This window comes from Psittacula echo (genome assembly GCF_963264785.1).
Source record: "Psittacula echo genome assembly, chromosome: 2".
In the NCBI taxonomy this organism is placed as follows: Eukaryota; Metazoa; Chordata; class Aves; order Psittaciformes; family Psittacidae; genus Psittacula; species Psittacula echo.
The window spans coordinates 121,594,140-121,616,514 of record NC_137737.1 but is presented as its reverse complement, the minus strand read 5'-3'; the positions used below and the strand labels follow the sequence as shown (position 1 = coordinate 121,616,514).

General features: G+C 39.0%; 1 protein-coding gene across 3 annotated transcripts; it reads right to left on the bottom strand.

The window, feature by feature from the left end:
• Nucleotides 1-198: 198 nt before the first annotated feature.
• On the bottom strand, nt 199-18,207 carry UBXN2B (UBX domain protein 2B). 3 transcript variants are annotated; one of them, XM_080611053.1, is made up of 9 exons: nt 18,044-18,207; nt 16,811-16,911; nt 14,319-14,390; nt 12,653-12,812; nt 11,510-11,587; nt 10,116-10,225; nt 9,523-9,660; nt 7,644-7,805; nt 199-5,578 (listed from the first exon to the last, which is right to left on the bottom strand). In XM_080611053.1, exons 1-9 carry the CDS (start codon nt 18,164-18,166, stop codon nt 5,452-5,454), a joined length of 1,071 nt encoding a protein of 356 aa, XP_080467179.1. In that variant the 5' UTR covers nt 18,167-18,207; the 3' UTR covers nt 199-5,451. The 3 variants fall into 3 exon arrangements, with proteins under 3 accessions (XP_080467179.1, XP_080467178.1, XP_080467177.1); XM_080611051.1 differs by having other exon boundaries at nt 200-5,522; nt 18,044-18,202; XM_080611052.1 differs by lacking the exon at nt 9,523-9,660 and having other exon boundaries at nt 199-5,522.
• Nucleotides 18,208-22,375: the final 4,168 nt, after the last annotated feature.

The window sequence follows — 22,375 nt, the reverse complement described above, 5'->3', positions numbered from 1 at the left end:
GGTTTAAGCCCAGGCCGTAAATCAGAACCACGAAGTCCACTTCCCCCCCCACCTTTCTTCCCTCCGCTCCTGGAGGGACGGGGAGGAGAATCAAAAGAATGCAACTCCCATGGGTTGAGATAAGAACAGTTTAATAACTAAGGTATAACACAAATCACTACTGCTACCACCAATAGTAATAATGATAAAGGAAATAACAAGGAAGAGAATACAACCGCTCACCGACCGGCACCTCGCCCCCACCCCGCAGTGTTCCAGCCCTTCCGGTCACTCTCCGTTCTACCTCCTGGGCATGACGTGCTGTGGTATGGAATACCCCCTTGGCTAGCCTGGGTCAGGCATCCTGTCTCCGCTTCCTCCCGGCTTCTCCTCTTCCCTGGCAGAGCACGAGACTCACAAAGTCCTTGGTCAGGATAAACACTCCGACCAGCAACTGAAAACATTGGCTTTATCAATACTCTTCCCAGGCCGAAAGCCAAAACCACAGCGCCGCACCAGCCACCAAGAAGAAGAAAAACTGACTGCTGCTGCTGAACCCAGGACAAGGGGGAGTGTCACGAGGATGGAGCCAGGCTCTTCTCAGTGGCAAACAATGATAGGACAAGGGGTAATGGGTATAAACTGGAACACAAGAGGTTCCACTTAAACTTGAGAAGAAACTTCTTCTCAGTGAGGGTGACAGAACACTGGAACAGGCTGCCCAGGGGGGTTGTGGAGTCTCCTTCTCTGGAGACATTCAAAACCCGCCTGGACACATTCCTGTGTAACCTTATCTAGGTGTTCCTGCTCTGGCAGGGGGATTGGACTAGATGATCTTTTGAGGTCCCTTCCAATCTCTGGCATACTGTGTGATACTGTGTAAAAGACAAAGCTTTTCAAAAACTAAGCCATTTTATTTTACCTTGTCTCAGTAGCAAAACCCAAATAAATTTGGTTTAATTAAAACAGATGCTACATGAAGCCAGTATAACAACGAGAATGAAACAAAATACCTGAGAAGATAGAGTTGCTTTTCAAGATTGGTTCATTCCAGTAGTTCAACTATTGAAAGATCTGCTTTAATTTCACTTTAAAAATACCTGAACTGAGTTTCCAGTTTTGTACAAGCTTTTAATTCTTGTTATGCTTTTGTCTACCAGTCCTATACTAATTTGTTTCCCTCTATGAAGTAACTGCCCACTTCAAGTCACCTCACCTCTCTGTTTTCTTCCTGATATCTGTTTTGAGTGCTTCTAAGACATGTAATTCATGATTTCCGCTGTTTTTTCGGTTCCCATCTCTGAGACTCTTAAGGAGCAGGATCAGCACTATAAACTGTATTAAACTCACCAGTAACAAACACATGGATTAAAATCATCTCTCTGTTACAAAGTCACTCTGTAAACCTCCAAGGGGTGTAAATAGTTCTGCAGCATTGTTTTCCTACTGTCATCCAACTCCTTTCCAGGGCCAGTGCTTTCCAGGCTATTAGTGTCTTTCACAGTTGATTCCAGACTCATAACTTGACATTCATAGAATCATAGGATGGTTTGGGTTGGAAAGGACTTTAAGATCACCTATGTCCAAACCGCTGCCATAGGCAGGGACACCTCACACTAGACCATGTTGCCAAAGGCTCTAAGCTGGCCTTGAGCACTGCCAGGGATGGAGCGTTTATGACTTCTTTGGGCAACCTGTTCCAGTGCCTCACCACTCTCACAGTAAAGAACTTCTTCCTTATATCTAACCTGAACTTCCCGAGTTTAAGGTTAAACCCATTGCCCCTTTCATATCACTACAGTCCCTGATGAAGAATCCCTCTCCATCATCCCTGTAGGCCACGTTCAGATATTGGAATGCTGCCTTCTGTATGAGGTCTCCATGCAGCCTTCTCTTCTCCAGGCTGAACAGCCCCAACTTTCTCGGCCTATCTTCATACGGGAAGTGCTCCAGTCCCCTGATCATCCTCGTGGCCCTCCTCTGGACTTGTTCCAACATTTCCATGTCCTTCTTATGTTGAGGACATCAGAACTGCACACAATACTCCAAGTGAGATCTCGTGAGAGCAGGGTAGAGGGGCAGGATCACCTCCTTCGACCTGCTGGTTACACTCTTTTTGATGCAGCCCAGAACACGCTTGGCTTTCTAGGCTGTGAAAACACTGAAGCCCGCTCATGTTCAGTTTCTCATTGACCAACACCCCCAAGTCCTTCTCCACAGGGCTGCTCTGAATCTCTTCTCTGCCCAACCTGTAGCTGTGCCTGGGATTGCCCTGACCCAGGTGCAGGACCTTGCACTTCGCATTGTTGAACTTCACGAGGTTGGCATTGGCCCATTTCTCAAGCGTGTCAAGGTCCCTCAGGATGGCATAGTTCACTAAACGTTCAACATAGTTGCTGCCTACTGTTGTTTATCATTGCACTGATCTTTGGGTTTTCAAAGTTTATTTTCAAATAATCAATAAGCAGCTAAATAGTACCAGCCCTACTTTTAATTTCTTCAGGAACCCATTCCAACTATATCCATTCCAGAGAAACACCACAAGCTTACTGCCTGTGGTGTGCATGCCTACACTGAGGCCTGCCAGGCTTAATCAGCATGAGCAAGGGGAAGGTGTACCTCTGCCTATTCTCTCTGCACAGAATAATACAATTTAAAGATCATGGGAGCTTTAGCTTAGTGCAAGCAACTAAGCAGGGAGCTCGCATGCTCTTTCTTGGTTAATTTAATATTGGACAGATTTTCCCCAGAGAGCAAGAACAGCATGGGATAGCTGTTAATATACGCTAATTATTCAAGTGTGTCCAGTAGTTTCATTAAAGCAGAATGACTGCAAATGTCTCAATGTGGTCTCAAATCCCCAAAACAAGCCTTATGCATTTAACCAGATTACAATTTAACCAGATTACAATGATGGTAGTGTCCAAATGAAAACCTTAACAAACAAACAAAAACCCTAAAACCAAACAAGTACTTGGGTCCAGAGACATTTTCTTAAGAGAAAACACTCAGTTTTGCATTATTTGAGTATTGTGTGATAAAGGATTTCTAGGAAAGACAAGTAGAGGTGAAGCCTGCACCTTTCATAAGCTGCCTACAAAAGCAAGTGACAGGATTTCATGGAAGCTAAGAGGAATTCATAAGAAGCTCAGCAGCCTTGTTGTGAGGGAAAGATTATCATCCTCTAGCAAGGTTCCTTCTTCCTTCTTTCAGTCTCTCAGCAACTTTCTCCCTTGCAGTAAGTCTTAACTGTGTATTCACTTAGGTCTGTACTCAAATAACTGGTTTGTGTCAAAAATGCCAAGATGTTGGCTACATGAGTGAGAATTTAATGTTAACAAAAGGTATGACATTCAATTACAAGACACAGATTCTACCAGGTTTAAAGTACAAAGAAGTAGTGAAATATTTAAACACAACCATTGATACATTTTCTTAGTGCTTGACAAAATAATGTCAACTACTGAGACCCCAGTTACTCTCAGCTGCTACTGAACGCTAAAATCTACCAGCTATGTGAAACAAATAGATGATGATAATATACAGTTGTGGGTTTTGGCATAATAATGGTAGGGGGAGGGGAAACAATTTAGTTAACCACTGTCCTTCATAATTCAGTTTAATTAATAATAGTCTTCAGAAGTAATAAGCAATGTAACTTTACCTATATTCTGAACTGAAGTATGCCCAAACCACAGACTGCCCAAGACTGATACCACAATACTGACTTTGACCTTGCATTCACAGAGAAATGTTAGTGTATAAAATACAGGCAAAGTAAACGTCCATTCCGTTTAGGCTTAAATATCTGGCATGCAATACAATCATCACTTCAACACAACATAAAATGGGAAGAAAACAGTAAGTGTTGCCCATAGTATTTTTAGTTTAAAGCTTTAATTACTTAGCACATGAAAAGAATTATGATTAAAATCATGCAGATATTCAGATTACAAAACAAAATCCTTCAAATACAATTACATGTTTAAAATTTACTCTTTCAAAGATCTACTTTGAGGTAAAAATGTAAATTAACCAAATATACTGAGCAATTATAAGCTTAGCATAAATAAATATTTTCAGAATAAAATAATCAGTGAAAACAGCATTTTTAACACATATATTGTACAAGAGATACAGCCCATTTACCCTCCTTCAGTGAGATCCACTCATCTGATATAAAGCCACGAATACTATAAAACTGCATACTACTAAAGCACAGCAGCCAGTTTGCCCACAGCATAAGACTCCTACCTGCATACTGCAGTGCAGGGCCATGTTATTTGAAAAAATATAGAATTTCAAAGATTAAGGGGTTTAATTATGCAGCTTCCAAAAAAGTATAGTGAAAGCCATACAACCAAACCCCACTGAATATTAAAAAAATGCCTCTGGCCAGAAGTCCAAATATAAAGACCTGAAATTCAGGTAAAAAATACATGACCAATTAACACATCTACTTTTGCGTATGCAAATGACAACACAAACGAGTTCTGTGTGCACCTGGGTGTTTTTTTTTTTCATTTGGGGTTATTTAAGTAACCATTTATGTAGCTGCACAGGGTTCAACTGCACATTCAGGTTCAAAGTGACCATAGGCCTACTCTCATGAAATCTAAATCACAGCATTTCTCCAGTGGTGAAATGGGATACACCAGATGACAGTGGTGTATCTCACTCTCTAACCTCAAGAAGAAGAAAAGTCATACCTATTTTCACCACAATTAGAACAACTAGAATTCAAATGCGAGCATTCTATTATGGTCTGCAATAGCTGAGGTTTGCATCTCCTGAACTGATTCACTCATATGCTACAGAGAAAACTACATAAAAACTAGAATATAAATATTATACTGCACCATGAAACAATACAAACAGAAGATACAAAAAATTATATTAGAGCATTAATTATCTCTCCCCCTATTAAATAGAACACCTTAGTATTAATACAGCTTGGAAGGTAAACATCACCCACAGGCTAAGTCTTCAAATGGCTGTTTGTCAATGCAGCATAATACATTTCCATAGTGCAAATCTTATCAACTGTATTAAAGAAAATGTCCACTTCAGAATAATGCTTCTCCCCATCCCCCCAAAATAGTGGAAGAGTCATGAAGTCATCTCTCATTTCACATTTAGTACAAGATGTGGTTTGAAACATACTAACAAACGGAAGCTTAATTTTAACACTGAAAAAAGTTTGAATAATACTGAGAAATTAAGATAAAGTTAGATATGTTATCACTGGAAGACATAAAACCCAAAAAGCTGATCCATGGAAGAGGGGATAAGAAGACACTGATCTTTCCTTCTCTTTATCTGTTGGAAACGTTGTATGACAATACAGCATGCTCCCCCTATTGCACCAACAACTGTACGATTACTTTAATTGCTGAAGAATCACAGTGTTAAGTATATCTGCTTCTTGTAGTGTCAGGCTTTCATCTGTTAGCTCTTTATTTGGAAAGGTAGTCACAAGAACAAAATCAGTTGTTGCAAAAGCTGGACGGGACTGGATAATGAAATCTCGAATATGCTTAATCCTGTGGAAAGGATATGGACATGAAAACTGGGTATGATTCCATTTTGGCAGACATTTCTGAACATTAAGATAATCAGAGAACACAAAACCTTCTAACAGACTATTCAATATGCCCTACTGATTTTACATTTCCATTTGACACAGGTTGTAGCCTAGAATTTTTTGCTTCTTGCATGAAAAAATGAAAATGAATGTTGCTTTTTCTTAAATAATAAATAAAACTTGTAACATAGAAGTATATTGTAAACTGATAGTTATCATAGAAAGTCAAGTAATTTCAACACCAGCTGTCAAAAATTCCACTCTCAATTAGTATCTTCCAAAAAGGCTAAATTATTAATGGGAGGAGGAATCTTAAAATACATGGCGAGAGATGAGAAAGCAGAGAGGACCTATTAATGCACTTTAGTAGTAAGGAGTTTCCCCTACTTTAACTCTGCACCAACTTCTGAACAATAGCTCATAATACAATCACATCAACAGTATAACAAGGGTAATTTTGTTTTCTAAGACATGAATGAGAAATAAGATTTTAGAGATAAATGGAAATTTAAGGTTTTTCTCCTAAACCAGTAAGCTGAGAATAAATCTTTGGAGATCTATTGTAACTAGTAGGTAGGGAAATACACTGTTGCCAAAGAAATAGGGACTTCAACTTTCTATCAGTCTTCAAGGCTTATGACACAAGCAATGCACTTTAGTAGCTGATTTTTATCATGCATATGGCAAGGATAAAACGATTCACATCCAAGCTTCTGTCAACACACTCTTGGTTACAGATGTTACTGAGAAGTTTGCCACTTCTACCCTTTCACGCAGAAAGAAGAAAACACATCAGTAACCCCTACTGCTCAACTAAGTTGCTTCTCCAGCAGCTGCTATGAAGAAAGGGTCTGGGCCTGTACTATCAGCATACAGTATCAGGTGTGTGTATATATATATATATGCGTCCAAATATGAAAAACTATTGCAGTAGCTTCCTCCCTATTGGCATTTCAGCTAAAATTGCCTCATTTTAGGTGGTCTGTGTATGTTGTCACGTGAGGAAAGCTGCGTATTGGCTCTGTCCTTATCCTGAGCCAGAAGGAGAAACAGGTGAACTCTCTATGTATCCATATTAACATGTAATTGGGTCCATAAGACCACCCCCATTGCAGGATTCAAGCTGTATTATAACAGAGTGGCGCAGGTGCAGGTTTCAGATCAGGGCTGGCTTGAACCTGCTTGCTGTGAAGCATGGGTGGAACTACTGCCCAAATCTCTGCCCTCTGCCCAAAGTTCTCTTGACCATGCAGTAAAAAGCAGAGCTTTGCAGAACCTTGCTCTAACACAACCTTTTAGGCAAATAAATGGGGCTGGCCAACACCATTTGTGGCAATGTGCCAACAATGTCAATAAAACTGATGGCAAGCTCTAATCAACAACCTACTAACAGATCTAAAAATCCACCAGGTTCAAATGTTGCCAATTCCTAGGAGGTGACCATCCAAAACAAAACAAAAGTTGGTTCTCAGTGTTCTGTCCAGCCCACATGCCAGAATTGCAAATGAACACATTATGTCCATATACCCTTCTACCTATGGGCTGCAGCCTACACATATAATGCATGTCATGTTTAGTCAGTCTTGAGTATAAAGAGGTAGAAAGCTGGAGCTCTTGATTATGGGCCACAGGATTTCTCTGCCTATAGCGTGGACTATCTTCCAATTGAAACTATACTCCATGCCTTGCAACAAAGTGCTTTCGCAGTGTCATCTGAGTCAGCCACCTGCTCCTCCCAGGAAGGGCCCAGGGCTGGGATGACATACATAGTGAGGCTGTTCAGATTTTAGTCACCCTGAGAACAGTTATGGCTGGTACCACGTCCTTACAGATCACAGGACATAACTGTTCATAAAAGTCTGACTCTGCAGTTATCAAATATCTTGTGTTTTCAAAGTACAGAATTTTGCTTTGACAGCAATTTAGCAGTACATTTATGTTATGAAAACAAACCAGAGCTATACATTTCAGTGGAGCAGTATTTTCTTCTGTTTGATGTTTTGCAGATATTCATTTAATGACAAAACACAGACTTATGAAAATAGTTATGATTACCTGCACTGATGCAGAATCAATTTACCTGTGTGTTTGGTTAAATCTTTGTATTAATCGGCTTCCATCTGCTAATCTAATCTGAATTTTAGTTGCTGGCATGGAATCATCAATCAGAAGAGGCGCATCAAGTATGGATTTTTCCTCTTCCTCCGGGGAAGAAGGTGTGCTGACTATTTCAGGTGTAAGGCTAAATGATTGGGAAAAACAAAACAAAACACAACAAAACCAGGTATTATTAATGAGCCAAACCAGAACTCAGTAATGCTTCAGCTGTCTTTGTCACTGAAGGATTACTACACATAGCTAGTACAAATGAGCAATGAAAATCCTCTCAAAGTTATCTGAACCAAGTATAAACACTGCTTTTCTAATAGACACACAAATAACGCTTTTGTAGTTTCTTGTCACTGATTGCAAGATTTTATATTTATTTTTCTCATAACCATGCATATCATTACAACTTCATTATTTTAAATAGGTAATCAAGTACAAACAAAACTACCTTTGTTTATGCTTACAGAGCTTGAAATGACAGTCTTCGATACCAAGACTTCTATATTGCACTACCTGGCATACTAAAAAATAATCATGGACAATTACAGTGCACTTAACTGATCCAAACCACCTTAGTAATTGCTTTCAGGATCAGTACTCTATGATTCTGGACATCCCTCACCCTTTCAGAGCACAAACAATATTAACAGGTAATTGGTATCACCACAAAGTAAGTGTGGAACTTTTTTACATTTAGTATAAAACCAATATAAATCTGTTTGGAGAGAAGAGATTTGGCTACTCCTTTCATTGCTCAGGTTTCTGAGACTTCAGCAGCTACCCAACCAAAAATGCCACAAAACAGCTGTGCACGCTTTGTTACATAGAAACCTCCTCTCTTCCTGTTTTCTTTAATATCTGAGCAAGTGCTCAGGTGGAAGAAGGTATCACATGCAACTGTTCCCTACATCATCCCTATCACTGCTTACCACCTTCTCAGTTTTACTGATTATTTGCAGAAGCGCATCAGTAATACCCTTTTTTGGCAACCAAACATATCACATGAATAAATGCAGGTAGTATTTAGAATTCAACAGCTAGTATCAAGTCAGCTGAAAAAGACATTTTAAAGCCTATAATCATTATGTGAAAAAAGCTTATGATTGGCAGTGTTGAGGTCACATTACAGTTTATTCTTACTGACCAATTTAACATGAACAGAGATGCACTTTTGGACAAAGCAGCCTGAACTGTTCAGTCACAGGAATGACTTTTGGCACATTACGTATCAGTTTAATTGAAGTAATACACATTAGGAGCTTTTGCAGCATCCTTTGAAATTTCAATCAAATCTTGATAAAACTTGAGAGATTTTGATACAATTTATTGCACATTTATTTTGGATCAAATAGAAGTAATTAGATAAACTACTTTTTTTTTTTCTTAAACCCAAGAGACTTGCCTTGTATACTAATAATAAGTGACATTTACAAGGTTGTATTTCAGGACACTATTTCTGGTGCTTCATTCCAGAAAAAAAAATATAGGAGTTGCTCCCCTACAAAAATACTTTATATCCGCATTGTCAAGCATCAGCCATTATTGCAGCAATGGCCTCTCTGCATATATATAGGCAAAATCATATGCAAGAACAGGCAGATAAATGTCACAGTCACAACAAAGTAGAAAGCATCTACCAAATCTATGAACGGTTTCAACAGAGGACTAAGATTTATATACGACTTCCATGATTACTGTGTGACTGTGAAATCAGGGCTGAGACTTGTGGCACAGAATAATTTTATATCACTTTTGTGATCTGATTAGTTTCTCTAACAGTCTTCTAACTGATCAAATCCAGCTTTTGGAATAGCATACGAACACAGAACAGAAAACCTAGTGGTTTTTACCTTCCAAGCTTTTGCCCTTCGCCACTGAAAGCTTTAAATCGTAGTCTAGGCTTCACATATTCCTGTTCTTGGTGGTCTTCCATATCCAAATTAACCTGGCCACCATGAACAAGTCGCTGCAGTTCCACAGGAATTTCCCTTCATTACAAAAATAAAAGTTTCCCAATTACATTCTGAACTGAAATGACAAACTTTAGGCAGTACAATGGGTTGATACTATTAGTAACTTTACTTTGAAAATCACAGACCTCCAACTGGTTTATGAATTGATTTCATCCTAAGGGAAGGAAAAAGTATCAGCAAACTGACAATCAAACCTAGAACACAGCCAAAACCTAGAATGCGCTAAATAAACACGTGAAACTAAAAGCTGTCTGTAATAAGTAGCATTCAGAGTTAAACCACCAGAAGGAAGCAAAGATTGCTGAATTTTTAAATGCCCCATGCATTTGATGACACATACAGAATATATTTTATGGGTGCAGGCAGAAAAGAAGCTTGGAGCTTTTAATAATTATAAACATGTGGAGAAGGCATTTTTCCTCACTTCACTTGAAAGACATACCTAAAAAAAAGTTGCCATTTTAGCTTACCCTCTTTTAACAGACTCAAGAAACTGAGCATTTGTTGGGTCTGAATAGGATCTCAACTCGCCGTCATCTAAACTGAAGCCATTCCTCCATAGTTTCAGCAAAATTTGAACCTGTGAAGCAAAAACAGTGAAACAAAAAAAGTGGAGACAGACAAATACAGTATTTCAATTTCATACAGATCATTTATACATTTTTTTAATCTATACTTAACAGATTTTGTAGCAGACCACAAACAATATGACAAAATAATAGAGCACTGCACTGTAACTACCATTGTTAGAATCCTTTAAAAAAAGCAGACCACTTTCATACTTGGGGAAAAAGAATCTCTTAATCTGTTGCTCATGCAGTGACTGTGTAGTTATTTTCACAGGGTTCCTATTACTTTCAAAACAAGTGAAAATTTCTTGTTGATAAATTAATAAATCGAACCATAAAACTACAAATTACTGTTGATATATCAGTTACAGTGAAAATTACTCTTTCCTCAAATTGTTACATGGTAAGCTCCAATACAGTTGGTTCAAACACTGAGAATTCTGCAAACCAGCCTCCTTCACTGACTTCTTACTTTGCTGCATGTCTGTATGTCCAGCCAGAGCCTTTCACCTTCAGAGCCTGCACCTCTCTTCCCTGCAACTGCCTTGCAGTCCAATACAACTAGGCTTTCCTAGAGAGTAAAACTGACCTTCCCTTAGAAAACTATCCCTGCCTCACATACTGTAACCCAACTGCAACAGGCTTCTGGCTTAGTACAGCTGGCTATTACTCAGAAGGATTAGTTAAGCTCCTGGTGTGGTGTGACAGCACCCCCCAGCCTGAACTACATCCTCGGGCCTTATTCATTTCTTGGTTTTGTAAGGTAAGATTAACATTTGTTCTAGCCACTCATACAAATGGCAAAGTGAAGAGAACTTTTTTACCCACCCTCTCCTTCACTTCCTGCTTTTTAAGCAAGAGTAAAGAAAGGCCAGGCAGTTTTCAAAAGGCCTCTAATCTGCTGCTTCACCATTCCTAGAACAAATCTATGCCCTCCAGTTTGAGACTGGCTACTTCACAAGCCACAGAAGAAAAAATTCCTAACCTAAGAGGATTAAAATGTTAGCATGGCTAAGAGAACGCAGAACAACAGCTGAAGGAAGTATCTGAAAGGAATGTCTGCTAAGAACTTCAAAGTAATTTATGTCAGAAAACCCCATAATGGAGGCCTTAGGGATTTCCAATGAACATCTGTCCCCTGTGGACACTTTAACAATTTCCACTTATCTAATATTTAGATACCCATTTTTCCTCATAGACAGTTACAGTAATACTGGCACTTCAAGTAAAGCTGTAAACATGATTAAGCAGACATCTGTTGGAGATTGTTTCCTGCTATTCAGAATTTTACTTACATCTTGATTTTCTCCATATATGTATTCTGAGTGCTTCTGTGATGAGTCACCCAATCTATATCCACCACCAGAGAATGACTGGAAAAAATATACAAAAAAGCTTATTGAAATAAGTACGTGGAAGAGTTTACTAAAATCCTTACCTAGGCAAAAAAAAAACCCCAAAAAACAAACAAAAAAAAAACAATAGTAAGCTTGCTTCTGTGATAAAAAGCACTGCTCTAACCTGTGTATCTTCTGTGTGGAAAATTGTATCTAGTAACCATAATCAGGCTAAGCAGGTTGTGCGTGTGATGTGTTTCAGTTTATAATCTGCACGCTTTTTCAAACATTAGAATCACAGAATAGCTTGGATTGGAAGGGGCCTTTAAAGGTCAGCTAGTCCAATCTCCCTGCAAGGAGCAGGGACATCTTCAACTAGATTACATTGCTCAGAGCTCATTCAACCAGACTGCATGTTTCCATTCAGACTGCTCTCTAGGCACCTTGTTTCAGTGTTCCACCACCCTCATCATAAAATATTCTTTCCTTATATCTAGTCTGAATATACACTGGACCTTGTACTTGGCCTTGTTAACTCAGGAGGTTCACACAGGCCCGCTTCTTCAGCTTGTCCATATCCTTCTGGATAGCATCCTGTCCCTCAGGCGTGTCAACCACACCACTCAGTTTGGTGTCATCTGCAAACCTGCTGAGGTGCACTCGATCCCACTATGTCACTGATGAATATATTACACAGTACTGGTGGCAGCATGGACCCCTGAGGGACACCACTCCTCACCGATCTCCATCTGCACACTGAGCCGCTGAGCACTACCTTTAGTAGTAATTCAGCAGATAAGAGATTTAGAAATTTTGATTTGGGATGCAGTCGCAATTTTGAGCTTTTATTGAATCAATTTTACTTAAAAATAAAGCAAATCATTGCAGTTTAGGTTGACTTCTAATGATTTCCCCTGGAACTGTGTGGTTCCGCCCCACTTTATTTTCTAGAGTAAGCTATTTGACCTCAGATAATACACAACTGTGTTGATCAAATCCTCTACTATTTGCACACCACAAAAAGGTGCATTTGCTCTCATGCAGTTAAATGAGATTAAGAGACTAATGTAAAAAGAGATCAAAATATCTTTTAACTTTTACCTTAGCTTTACTTAAATCACCAGATGCTCTCGAGGCTTCGTCTAATGGGACAGCTCCATGTTCTTTTGCTTCCTTGAAGAGTTCAGCAACAATTTTACTTGGATTATTAGAAGCCCCAGAAATATGTAATCCTCTATATTCTGAGTCACCTGAATAAAATCTTTAGAATAGTGATATTCATAAGCAACAATACTTTAAATGACAAGCCCAATTTTCCTCTTCCCACCAAAAGAAAATAATAAATGAACAAAGACCCAAATTTGGCCCAAAACCTTTTCATTCTGATAACAGAAATGTTCCACTTGGTTCCAGCCTTCCCAGCAATCCAAGCAACACTACTCCAAAAATATTTCAGTAACTACCATGGTGCCTTCTGGAGCACATCTCCAGAGGTCAGGGGCCACATGAACACAGTTCTGATGCAGCTGTGACTTTATACATCTCATGTATGTGGATATCACCTGTTCCCAGAAAGAGCAGTTCCCTCGGGGGTGTCCCTGTGCATGGGACTGTGCCTGGGCTGGTTAGAATACAGATTAACAGCTTGGCAGAACAAGCATGAAACTGTTGAAAATCTTGAACAGTGCCACAATTTGATCTTTTTATTTAAAGATATAGTAGACTTCTATTCCTGCCAATATCAGAAATAGGAAGGTTTTAATAAATTTAATTAACCTTTCAAGGCATCTTATAATCTGCAGAAACTGCTGCAAAAGCTAATTTGTGTTCTTTTCTTCAACACAGCCCCATCTCTAGCTCTTGAAGATGAAAGGTTAAGCTAAAAATAATGGTGTTCAAAACTGTATCTGTGTGATTATGAAAATCAAGATATTCCTTCAGGATTATCTTGAGAAAGTCACCATAAATTTCTTAACACCAATGGAACAGATGCTGTAAAAAAATCTGCATATAAATACAAAACCTGGGAAACCTGAGTGCTTTGTCTTTGATTAGAAGAAACATTAATAACTAATAAAGTAAGTGCTGCTACTTTCCTTAACTTTTCCACTTAACCACTTGGGACAAGGCAAATCAACTATTTATGTAAAACTGTCTCTCAGGCAAACAACTTCAAAATGCTGTTGATTCCACCATCTTTTACAATTACCCAAAACCAGTAGTGGGTATGAAGGTGCTATACAACCATACTGCTCTTATGATTGAACATAACTGCCAATCCCTTAGTATCATCTCTCCTTTGAACATAAATCTCTGTTTATTATCCAATTACCATTTATATGGAAAAAATCATTAAATTTAAAAGAATTATAGCGGTAAGATAATGAAACAATTAGAATTTGTACTCAAGAAAGGAAGTACTCAAATATTTGAGTAATGGATACACAGAACAATTCAAGATATTTGCAAAAATGCAAAAAAGCTTTTAAGTTCAAGTGCAAGTTACAACCTTCACATCCATACAATCATGTGTTAAGGCACCTACAGGTTCTAGATCACTACAGATGGATTCTGCTAAACAGTTTTACTACAGCAGTGCGGCTAACACTTACTCCAATAAGCCACATAGCATGTCTAGTTACTAGCTCTTCACAGGATAGACTTAGCTCACTTGTGTTTTGAAAAACAGGAGGGAGCAAAGTGTGAATATCACAAAAAAACCCAGTTATGTTCACAACTGTTAAATTATTTGTTGTTTGAAAAATACCTTTGGTTTTCTTTGTCATCGCTCATGCTTCTTTCCGGTTTTCTCAACCTTCTAAGAGAATCAATTTTAAGACTGCCAAGAGAATGAAAGAAAACGTTTGAAGACGGCTGGTACATGCATTTCACCAAGTACTTCATATCTAACTTCTGAAACTACTTTTTCAAAAAAACCCTAAGAATATCAAGTTGTTGGGGCTTTTTTTTTTTGTCCTCACCATACTTTTTCTCCAAAATATATAGCCATGAATGCTTCTCTGTGAATAAGCAGGAAAGGGCACGTGTATAGCAGAATAATTTTGCAATAACAGTTGAATTAGATGATCATTGTAGGTCCCTTCTAACTGAACCATCCTCTTCTAGCATAGGTTATGCTGAATTCTACTTTACACCACAGGTGGTCCCACAGATAACACAGGCAATATGCAAGCCCAACACCTGTTTCAGAATCCAGCTTACCAGAAATAACTACACTTCAAATTGTTTCCACATTTTAGCTTTTTTTGTCAAGAATTAAGTTGCCTAGTGAAGTCAACACTGGCTTTCCTTGAGGTCCTGGAGTCTCTGTCTATGAGGATCCTAAAAAACTAAGAAGCAGTCATTCTTACTTCTATTTCATACAATTTTAAAAACACCTTTAGTGGCAACATCACAAAGACTTTCAGAAGATGATCAAAATGCAGAATCACATTCTGTTTTATGATAGCAACAGATCAATAAGCTACCACAGGACAAGCTAGAGTTGTTAGTTTGCGAAATTCCAGCAATAGCTGTACAGATATTTGCTCTTATCCTGTAGTACTTGATTCATTAATGCAAGATGTGTATGTGGTAGCTGACTACCAGGGATAAGAACATACATACAATCTGCTACATAAGTAATGGCAGATCACTAGTTCACATTTAGTCAATCAGTCTGATTACCATTCCTTTGATTTCAAAGTGTAGCAGAGCAGTTTTTTACATATCAGTGTTGATAAAACAATGTAATTCTATATCCAAGTGAAGGATCTGCTTCTTACGAATTTCTCAGAAAAAAAAATGTATTTATATGGACTTGGGTCACAGGCACTAGAAATGCTTTCATCTCTTCTATTTTCTTCTTTTGTTGCATTGTAGGTTTTGTGGAGCAAATATTGTATTTTTGTGCCAATGGTCTCAATTTTCTCAAAGGAGATTATACAACATGACAGTATATATAATATGGCATTTGTTCCAGTAGGGCACAGAGACATTCTCTTATACCTGTAATTGTGGAAGGCAAGCTGAGTAGATCAAGAACAGCACTATGTTTCCTTGCAATTAATACACGGCTCATCTGAGAGCAAACTGAAGTCTATTAAAAAAATCTCATTTTGAATACCATACCAATAGCAGCCATCTCTTCTTTCTCAGTCACATTCCAGCATGACTGCCAATAAAGACTCCTTTGCCAACAGCTATCACACTGAAATATCTGAGATACTGTACTGCAGCTTTTCCTTCAGTTGGAGTGGGAGGTTGTAACTTCATGATATGTATGGGTAAATGGAGCCCTTGGCTTTATTTGTTTATAAACTGTGTTCAACGTAGCCCAGTAGCCAACATAGGTGCTTTCACCAAAACAAACAAAAAAACTCACCCCAAAAAATACTATTTTCCAAGTGTCACATGATGTACTAAAATCCCTCTTCCTGACAATTTGCATTTGTAAATGCACTTGAGGCATGGCTCTGGTGACTAAGATCTTTTCTACTGCTTAACCTCCTTTAAAACAGAGATCCACCTTGGCAGCAGTGATTGAAAGACAAGCCAAATACAAGACTTGTTATAGCATCACTGACATTTATGATGTAAAAACTTGTCTTCTTTAGAACTATTTAAATAGAAACCAAATGCTGGCAAGATTTCTTTACAAAAATTTAAAGCTACATTAAATCTTCAAATGCTATGTGAACTGCAAACACTGCAGGCCAGAAAAAGTTGGATTGATACATAAAAACATGTCTTACCTTGCACCTGTCAAACTCAGACAAATTCATTTCTCTCACCCCATACGAGCCTACTAATAATTTTTCAAGTATTTGTCTTATCAGGTACTTATGTAACTACAACGCTCAAAGCAGCTGCCTTGTCAGGTTTCACACAAACTACTGATTTGCTGAGTTTTGAAGCAGCAAAGAACTGCAATATTTTTCTGAGATAACAAATTTCCAAATTCTATCTGTGTAAAAAAAGACCAACACTGCATTTCACTTATATCATCTTATCTTACATGAAGTGGGTTTAAAGTATTTTGGAATACCATATAGCACAAAGGCTCTTAAATAAATACAATTTAAAAAGCAGTCTGAGAAGACCCAGATTATGCATTATTACAGGGCTTCATAATTCTGGATTATGAACTGCTGTAGGTGGCTTTTTATACAATGAGGAGATCAAGTTAAGTATGACAAAGATTTGTGAGCTAAAACAGTGCCTATTAAACATATTTCTGAAGTACAAAGCATGTCTTACCTCTGTGATGCTTTTGTGTTACTGATCTTTGTAGATGCTGGTTTGTCGGGACACAATGCCTGCCTTTTAGCTTCATCTTCGTATAACTCTGCCAAGGCCAACTATAGGAAACAGAACTCTTTTTATAAGTCTAACTGTAGAACTACACGAGGCAGAAACAAGACAAAAGCTAACGCAAAATATGCACAGCAGCCACAAATTAGGATACCAACATCAGAAATCCCAACTACTTCTCTAAATTGAACTTAATTTTTTCTTCATGAAAAAGAAAACACACACAATGCTTAATGTAATTGTGACTTGGAACTTGTACTCTGCTGTCATTCGGTTCACACTGCTTCACTAGTTACATTCCACCTTTATTAGATTCAAAATTGCAAGACTATATGCACACGTATATTAAGCATCATCTCATTAATGTTAATAAATTTAAACTTGTACTGGAATTAAGAACCAATTGTGGTTTGCTGGCTTGAAGAGAGGTGTTCCAGCCCTCTGATCATCTTCATTGCCTCCTCTGGATTCACTTGAGCAGGTCCATGTCCTCTGGGAAGCCTCAAAGCTGAAAACTACATCCATCTTTCTCTGTTAATTATGTAAAATTAAATAAAATAGGTGCAGTTTCAGTTACTAAAGCTTTCACCTGTTTTCCAAATTGTTTCTAAAGTATTTTGAACCTTCATACTCTCTGAAAATCACACACAAAATAGGAATACTGCTAAAAGTATCTGCACTTAAGTATTTAAGTACCAATGCAGAGTTATGCTGAACTCCTGAAACTTTCCCCATGTAAACCTGGGAAAAGATCACGTCCATAGTCTTACACCACGTCTGTTGAGACTGACATTTTCATGTAGGAAAAGACACTCCTACCAAACAGCCAGGAAATATAATGGCGCCAAACCAACTTCGAACACAGTTAAAACCCAGCTACTTAAGAGGCGGGAGAGCCTTTCCGGCGTTCTGACGAGCAGACTACTACACACGCTGACCAGCCACCGTTCCCTAAAGCTCCTAGTCCTCTTTCAGAGGCATTCTTCTCTTCCCAGCCTCAAAAACTGAAAGAGAGAGAGTAAAAAAGAGGCCCAGTCATGCCGGGGTGCGTAGGGACAGTCCAGACTGGCAATGAGAAGAACCACCGCACCACACGCTCCCCGGAGCGGCGGCCTGAGAGAAGGCCAGGGGCGCCCCCCAGGGGACACGAGAGCGGGACACCCGCCTCCACCCGCCTACCTGCAAATCCCGTGCGCTGGGCGGGCGACCGCTGCTCCGGGGCTGCCGATCCCTCCGAACGCCACGGGCCACAGGGGATACATCCCCTTCCTCCTGCACAGCACCTGTGCCCCCGTCCGCCATTTTCTGAGGGCGGTGGCAGACGAAGGGCGGGGCGGGGCCAGCGCCGCCAGGCACTTCCGCCGCCTCGGGGGGGGGCCGGGCCGGGCCGGGCCGGGCCGGTGTGGTGTAGCTCCGCCCACCGCGCTGTTTACGTGGGGACGACAGGTAGTGTGGCCACCGAGAGCACAGATCTTACCGACCACCCATGAGTGTCAGTTCGCCCGTCTGTTTGGCCCAGCACAGAGAAGGTGTGTGTTGCACGTCGTCTCTGCCAGCGAGGTCTTAGGCGTGTCCTCCCGGTGGGCAGAAACGGAAGGGTGGGTTTGTCTGCGGCCTGCTCGCGGCACCTGGCAATGGAAGAACGCTTTTGTGCGCTGACAGGCTTGGGCCTTGGTGTACACCATACTCGTGGTGCAGGCCCAATGGCCACAGCATGCGTGTGGAACACAAGGAATTTCTCAGTGTACTTTTACATGAAAGGCCATGTGCAGAACTATGAAGTACCATTGATAATTGCTAAAACTCAACTGGGTTGTTCACTTAAAATGCTTAATCAGATTTAAAGCAGCAGAGTATCATCCTGGTGAATGCTGACTCTTGAGCACTCGAAGCACACCAGGCTGCTTTAAGAAGTGTGTGATTTCTTTCTGACTCTTACATATTAAGGATTAGAACTTTTTTCTAAATTAAATAAAAAAAAAAAAAAAAAAACAAAACAAACCTGAGTGCAATAGCTAAGACCTGATCTAACTGATGAAGAGCGAGTTATGTTTAAAAGTAGATATTTTCAGTTTCCCCCAAATAAATATAAGACAAAGAAAAAAAGAAGACAGTTAAATCCTGAAAATGATCCTCAGCAAACATTATATTTACCATTTGGATTATAGGGCAAGACGTTCTGACAACCAGACTGACTGCAAACACTATGATATAAAACAAGGGCCTTTATATTTGTAATGGAAAAGAAATACGGCAATACTACAAAGAGGAATCAATAGATCAGTTTCCAATTTGATATTTCATCGCAACATGGATCTGTAATATCTACACACAAATAAGCCGCTGCCCTAAGACAGCTGACTGGCACTTCCAACGTTTTGTAATGTGAACTGGTGAATATGGAAGTGATTACAGCCGTCAGTTGACTGGTTGGGGTTTTATCTGGAATTGTGACTGACAGTTAAAATCACTAATTGTTGGACAATCACATATAATGCCCAATTGCCCGCAGCTGAACCATGAGGGGGTCTGGTGGCTGTGACCTGGCTGCTGAACTGAAATACTGTGAAGCTGCAGCTGAAAGTACCACCTGAATGTCCTCAGTTTTTTCTAGTGCCATTCAACTCAAACACACACCACTTTCTAATTAATCCCTCTAGACCCTGTTGACAGTACCATACAGTTCAGAAATGCTGGGAATGGTGGCTAATGGAGCTGGGGTCACACAGGACCTTTTAAGCTACAGTATTAAACTGTGTGCTTATGTTTGTGCCTTCATAGTCAGACCAATCCTCATCAAGCACATGGACAGAACGACCTGTTCTAGCCCATAAACAACAGGGAAAAAAGTGTGGTCTGATACCCAAATCCATCCCAGGGTCAGGGCTGTCTGCTATACACAGGTGGCAATATTTTTCCAATGGAGAGTACAGATACGAATGGCTGGGCTTTTTTGCATAACTTTGTTTGGTGTTTGACGAAGACGAATGGCATCAGTGAGGATATATATATATGTATATAATATATATATTGCATATATAGTACATTTCATGTAGGCCTCACATTCTGAACTTTATATGCTGATCATGTATGCTTGCAAAGAACTCTTACTTTTGCTTTATTTATGAAAAAAAAACACAAAACAAAACAACACCAACCATGAATAAAAATAAGATCCCCCTTCAACTGCTTTTGTATGATGCTTGAAGCTTTTGTATGATGACTCTGTCAAGAATAAAATGTAGTCACATGTTGTTTCATTCAGCCTTCCATGGACTGATATACGGTGCACAGCTGATGTCTAAGTGAAAATGTCCTGTGATGATACAAACTGAATTAGGAGAGAGAATGTCTAAACTGTAATCACTTTAAAAGCCGAATAACTTTATTATGAAATCACTTAGGCACCCTATATTTTAACAGGCATATCTTCCCTAAACATTGGCATAATTCCAGTCAGTCTTTCTCTGTGATTCCTTCCTTTTTTGGTTAAGGCTGCCAACAGTGTTTCAGGAGATCACCTGAGTACAGATTAGCACATAATATTTTTCTCAGTGAAATTTATATAGGCACAGACATCTGGAAATTTAAATCTGTCTATCCCAGGCAGCCATTTTAATTTGCATAGCATTATTATTCTGACCAATGTTTTATCACACAGCTATAGATTTAAAACAGTTAATTATTATCTGGCAGCTCTAGTTCCTTAATTAAAATATTAAAATTGGTCCTGTATTTTTTTTTTTTTTAATGTCTGAAACACTCTTCATTTATCTTAGATTTTTCCTCCTAGAGATTAAACCTAGCAACATTTACAGTCTTCTAGTTGGGGGTGACACAGGTAGCAGCCAAGTCATTTATTTGCAAAATTTCACTGCAGTTGGTGCTGTGTAGAATCAAATATATATAATTACAATGCAAGTAAATATAACAAAAACCAGATATTGAAACTCAATCCACCAAACATCCCGAAGTTTGGATGTAACTTACGAGAAAAGAAGGAAAGAAGAATGGAGTTGAATAAAGGTAAAATTAATAGTAACTTTCTTAGAAAGACATTTAAAATAAAAGAATTTTAAAACGTTTTAAAAAGAGTGATCAGAGTAGGGATAGATAATAAAATTTATATTTTTAGGTTTATAAATGTTAAAGAACAACCAGTATAAAGGGTTTGGGTCTGGGACAGAGCCCTGAACTTGATGTGACTAAATGCTCATTGGACTGAGATTGAAATAAGACAGGCAATAGGATCCCAGGTCTTTGAACTTCAAGGACTGGTACTGCTATGCTAAATTTACTGTGTAAACAAAAACAAGGAAAAAAAAAAATTAAGATACAAACCAATTATATCAGTGGGATTACCCTAAACCCACAATGGATGGGAGATCTTTTTATCTATTTTGTAGCTCATAAATTTGGAAGATAATCTTCAGTAACCTCCAAATCAGGATTGCAAGTAGCTTCAAAAAAATGAAAGTACATATTTAAAGTGACAGAAGTCTTGGGGTTGAGAGAGAGAGAACACAGAGGGTTTAATTAATTTCCTTTGTTGCAGTACATTGCTTAGCTAAACATGGCTTAACTGGCAGCATGTAATCTGTGTGCAGTCTATGGGATCATCTGTCCAATTTGCTGCCTTTTTCTTGGAGGAAATAAAGAATAACTGTTTGGATTGCGCCTATTTGTTAAACATCTATCTCTGGTCTTCAAGGAAAAGCCTCCTGTCTTCAGTATTCTGAATACAGAGCATTCAGAAAGGTCTGAATTTATTCCCAGATAAAAAGGGTTCAAAGGAAGATGTCTTCTGGCAGAACCAGGACAGCTGTTGATACTTCAATGTGGTTTTTATGGGAGTTCCCAAAACTGGAAATTGATTGCTGTGTTTTGCTGAGGTTTATTATGATAAAGCTAAGCCTTACACAGAAAATATACTTCTGGTTTTGATTTAGCTTTAGTTCAGCTATGATCTGCCAAAACAGCGAGAGATGCTCTATGTCCAAGGACTGTCCAGGATTAGATTTTCAGCAGCTCTGGACTAGGAGGGTTAGCAGTGGGAGAAAAAATGAGCAGTAGATATTGTCTTGATGCACTTGGCCATTACTCTGTGAAGTCACAATACTGCTGCTGAAACTCTTGAGAAGTATCTGACATACAGCTGGAAGAGATGTTTCAGAGCTCAAGAGAGGTTAAGGAGTAAAGTTTTTGCTGAAATCTCAGACATCAGTAGCTCTTGAGAACATTCCATCTCCATTCTTGAGAAATCCTTGCTAGAGCTGCTTTGACAATTTGCTGTGCCTCTCCAGCCTTTAGACTTTGAATACTTAATGTACAATTGACTTGGCTTCACATAACATTTCTACGGTAAATTTCCAGGCTGAAAAAATAATGTTGTTTGGATTTTTTTTTTTTCCTAACTGACTAAACAAAACCCGCACTAGAATTTGGAAAATTAAGATATGTAAGATAAAAACTTTTAGAGGCACTTCTGAATCACAGTGAAGTATAATATCT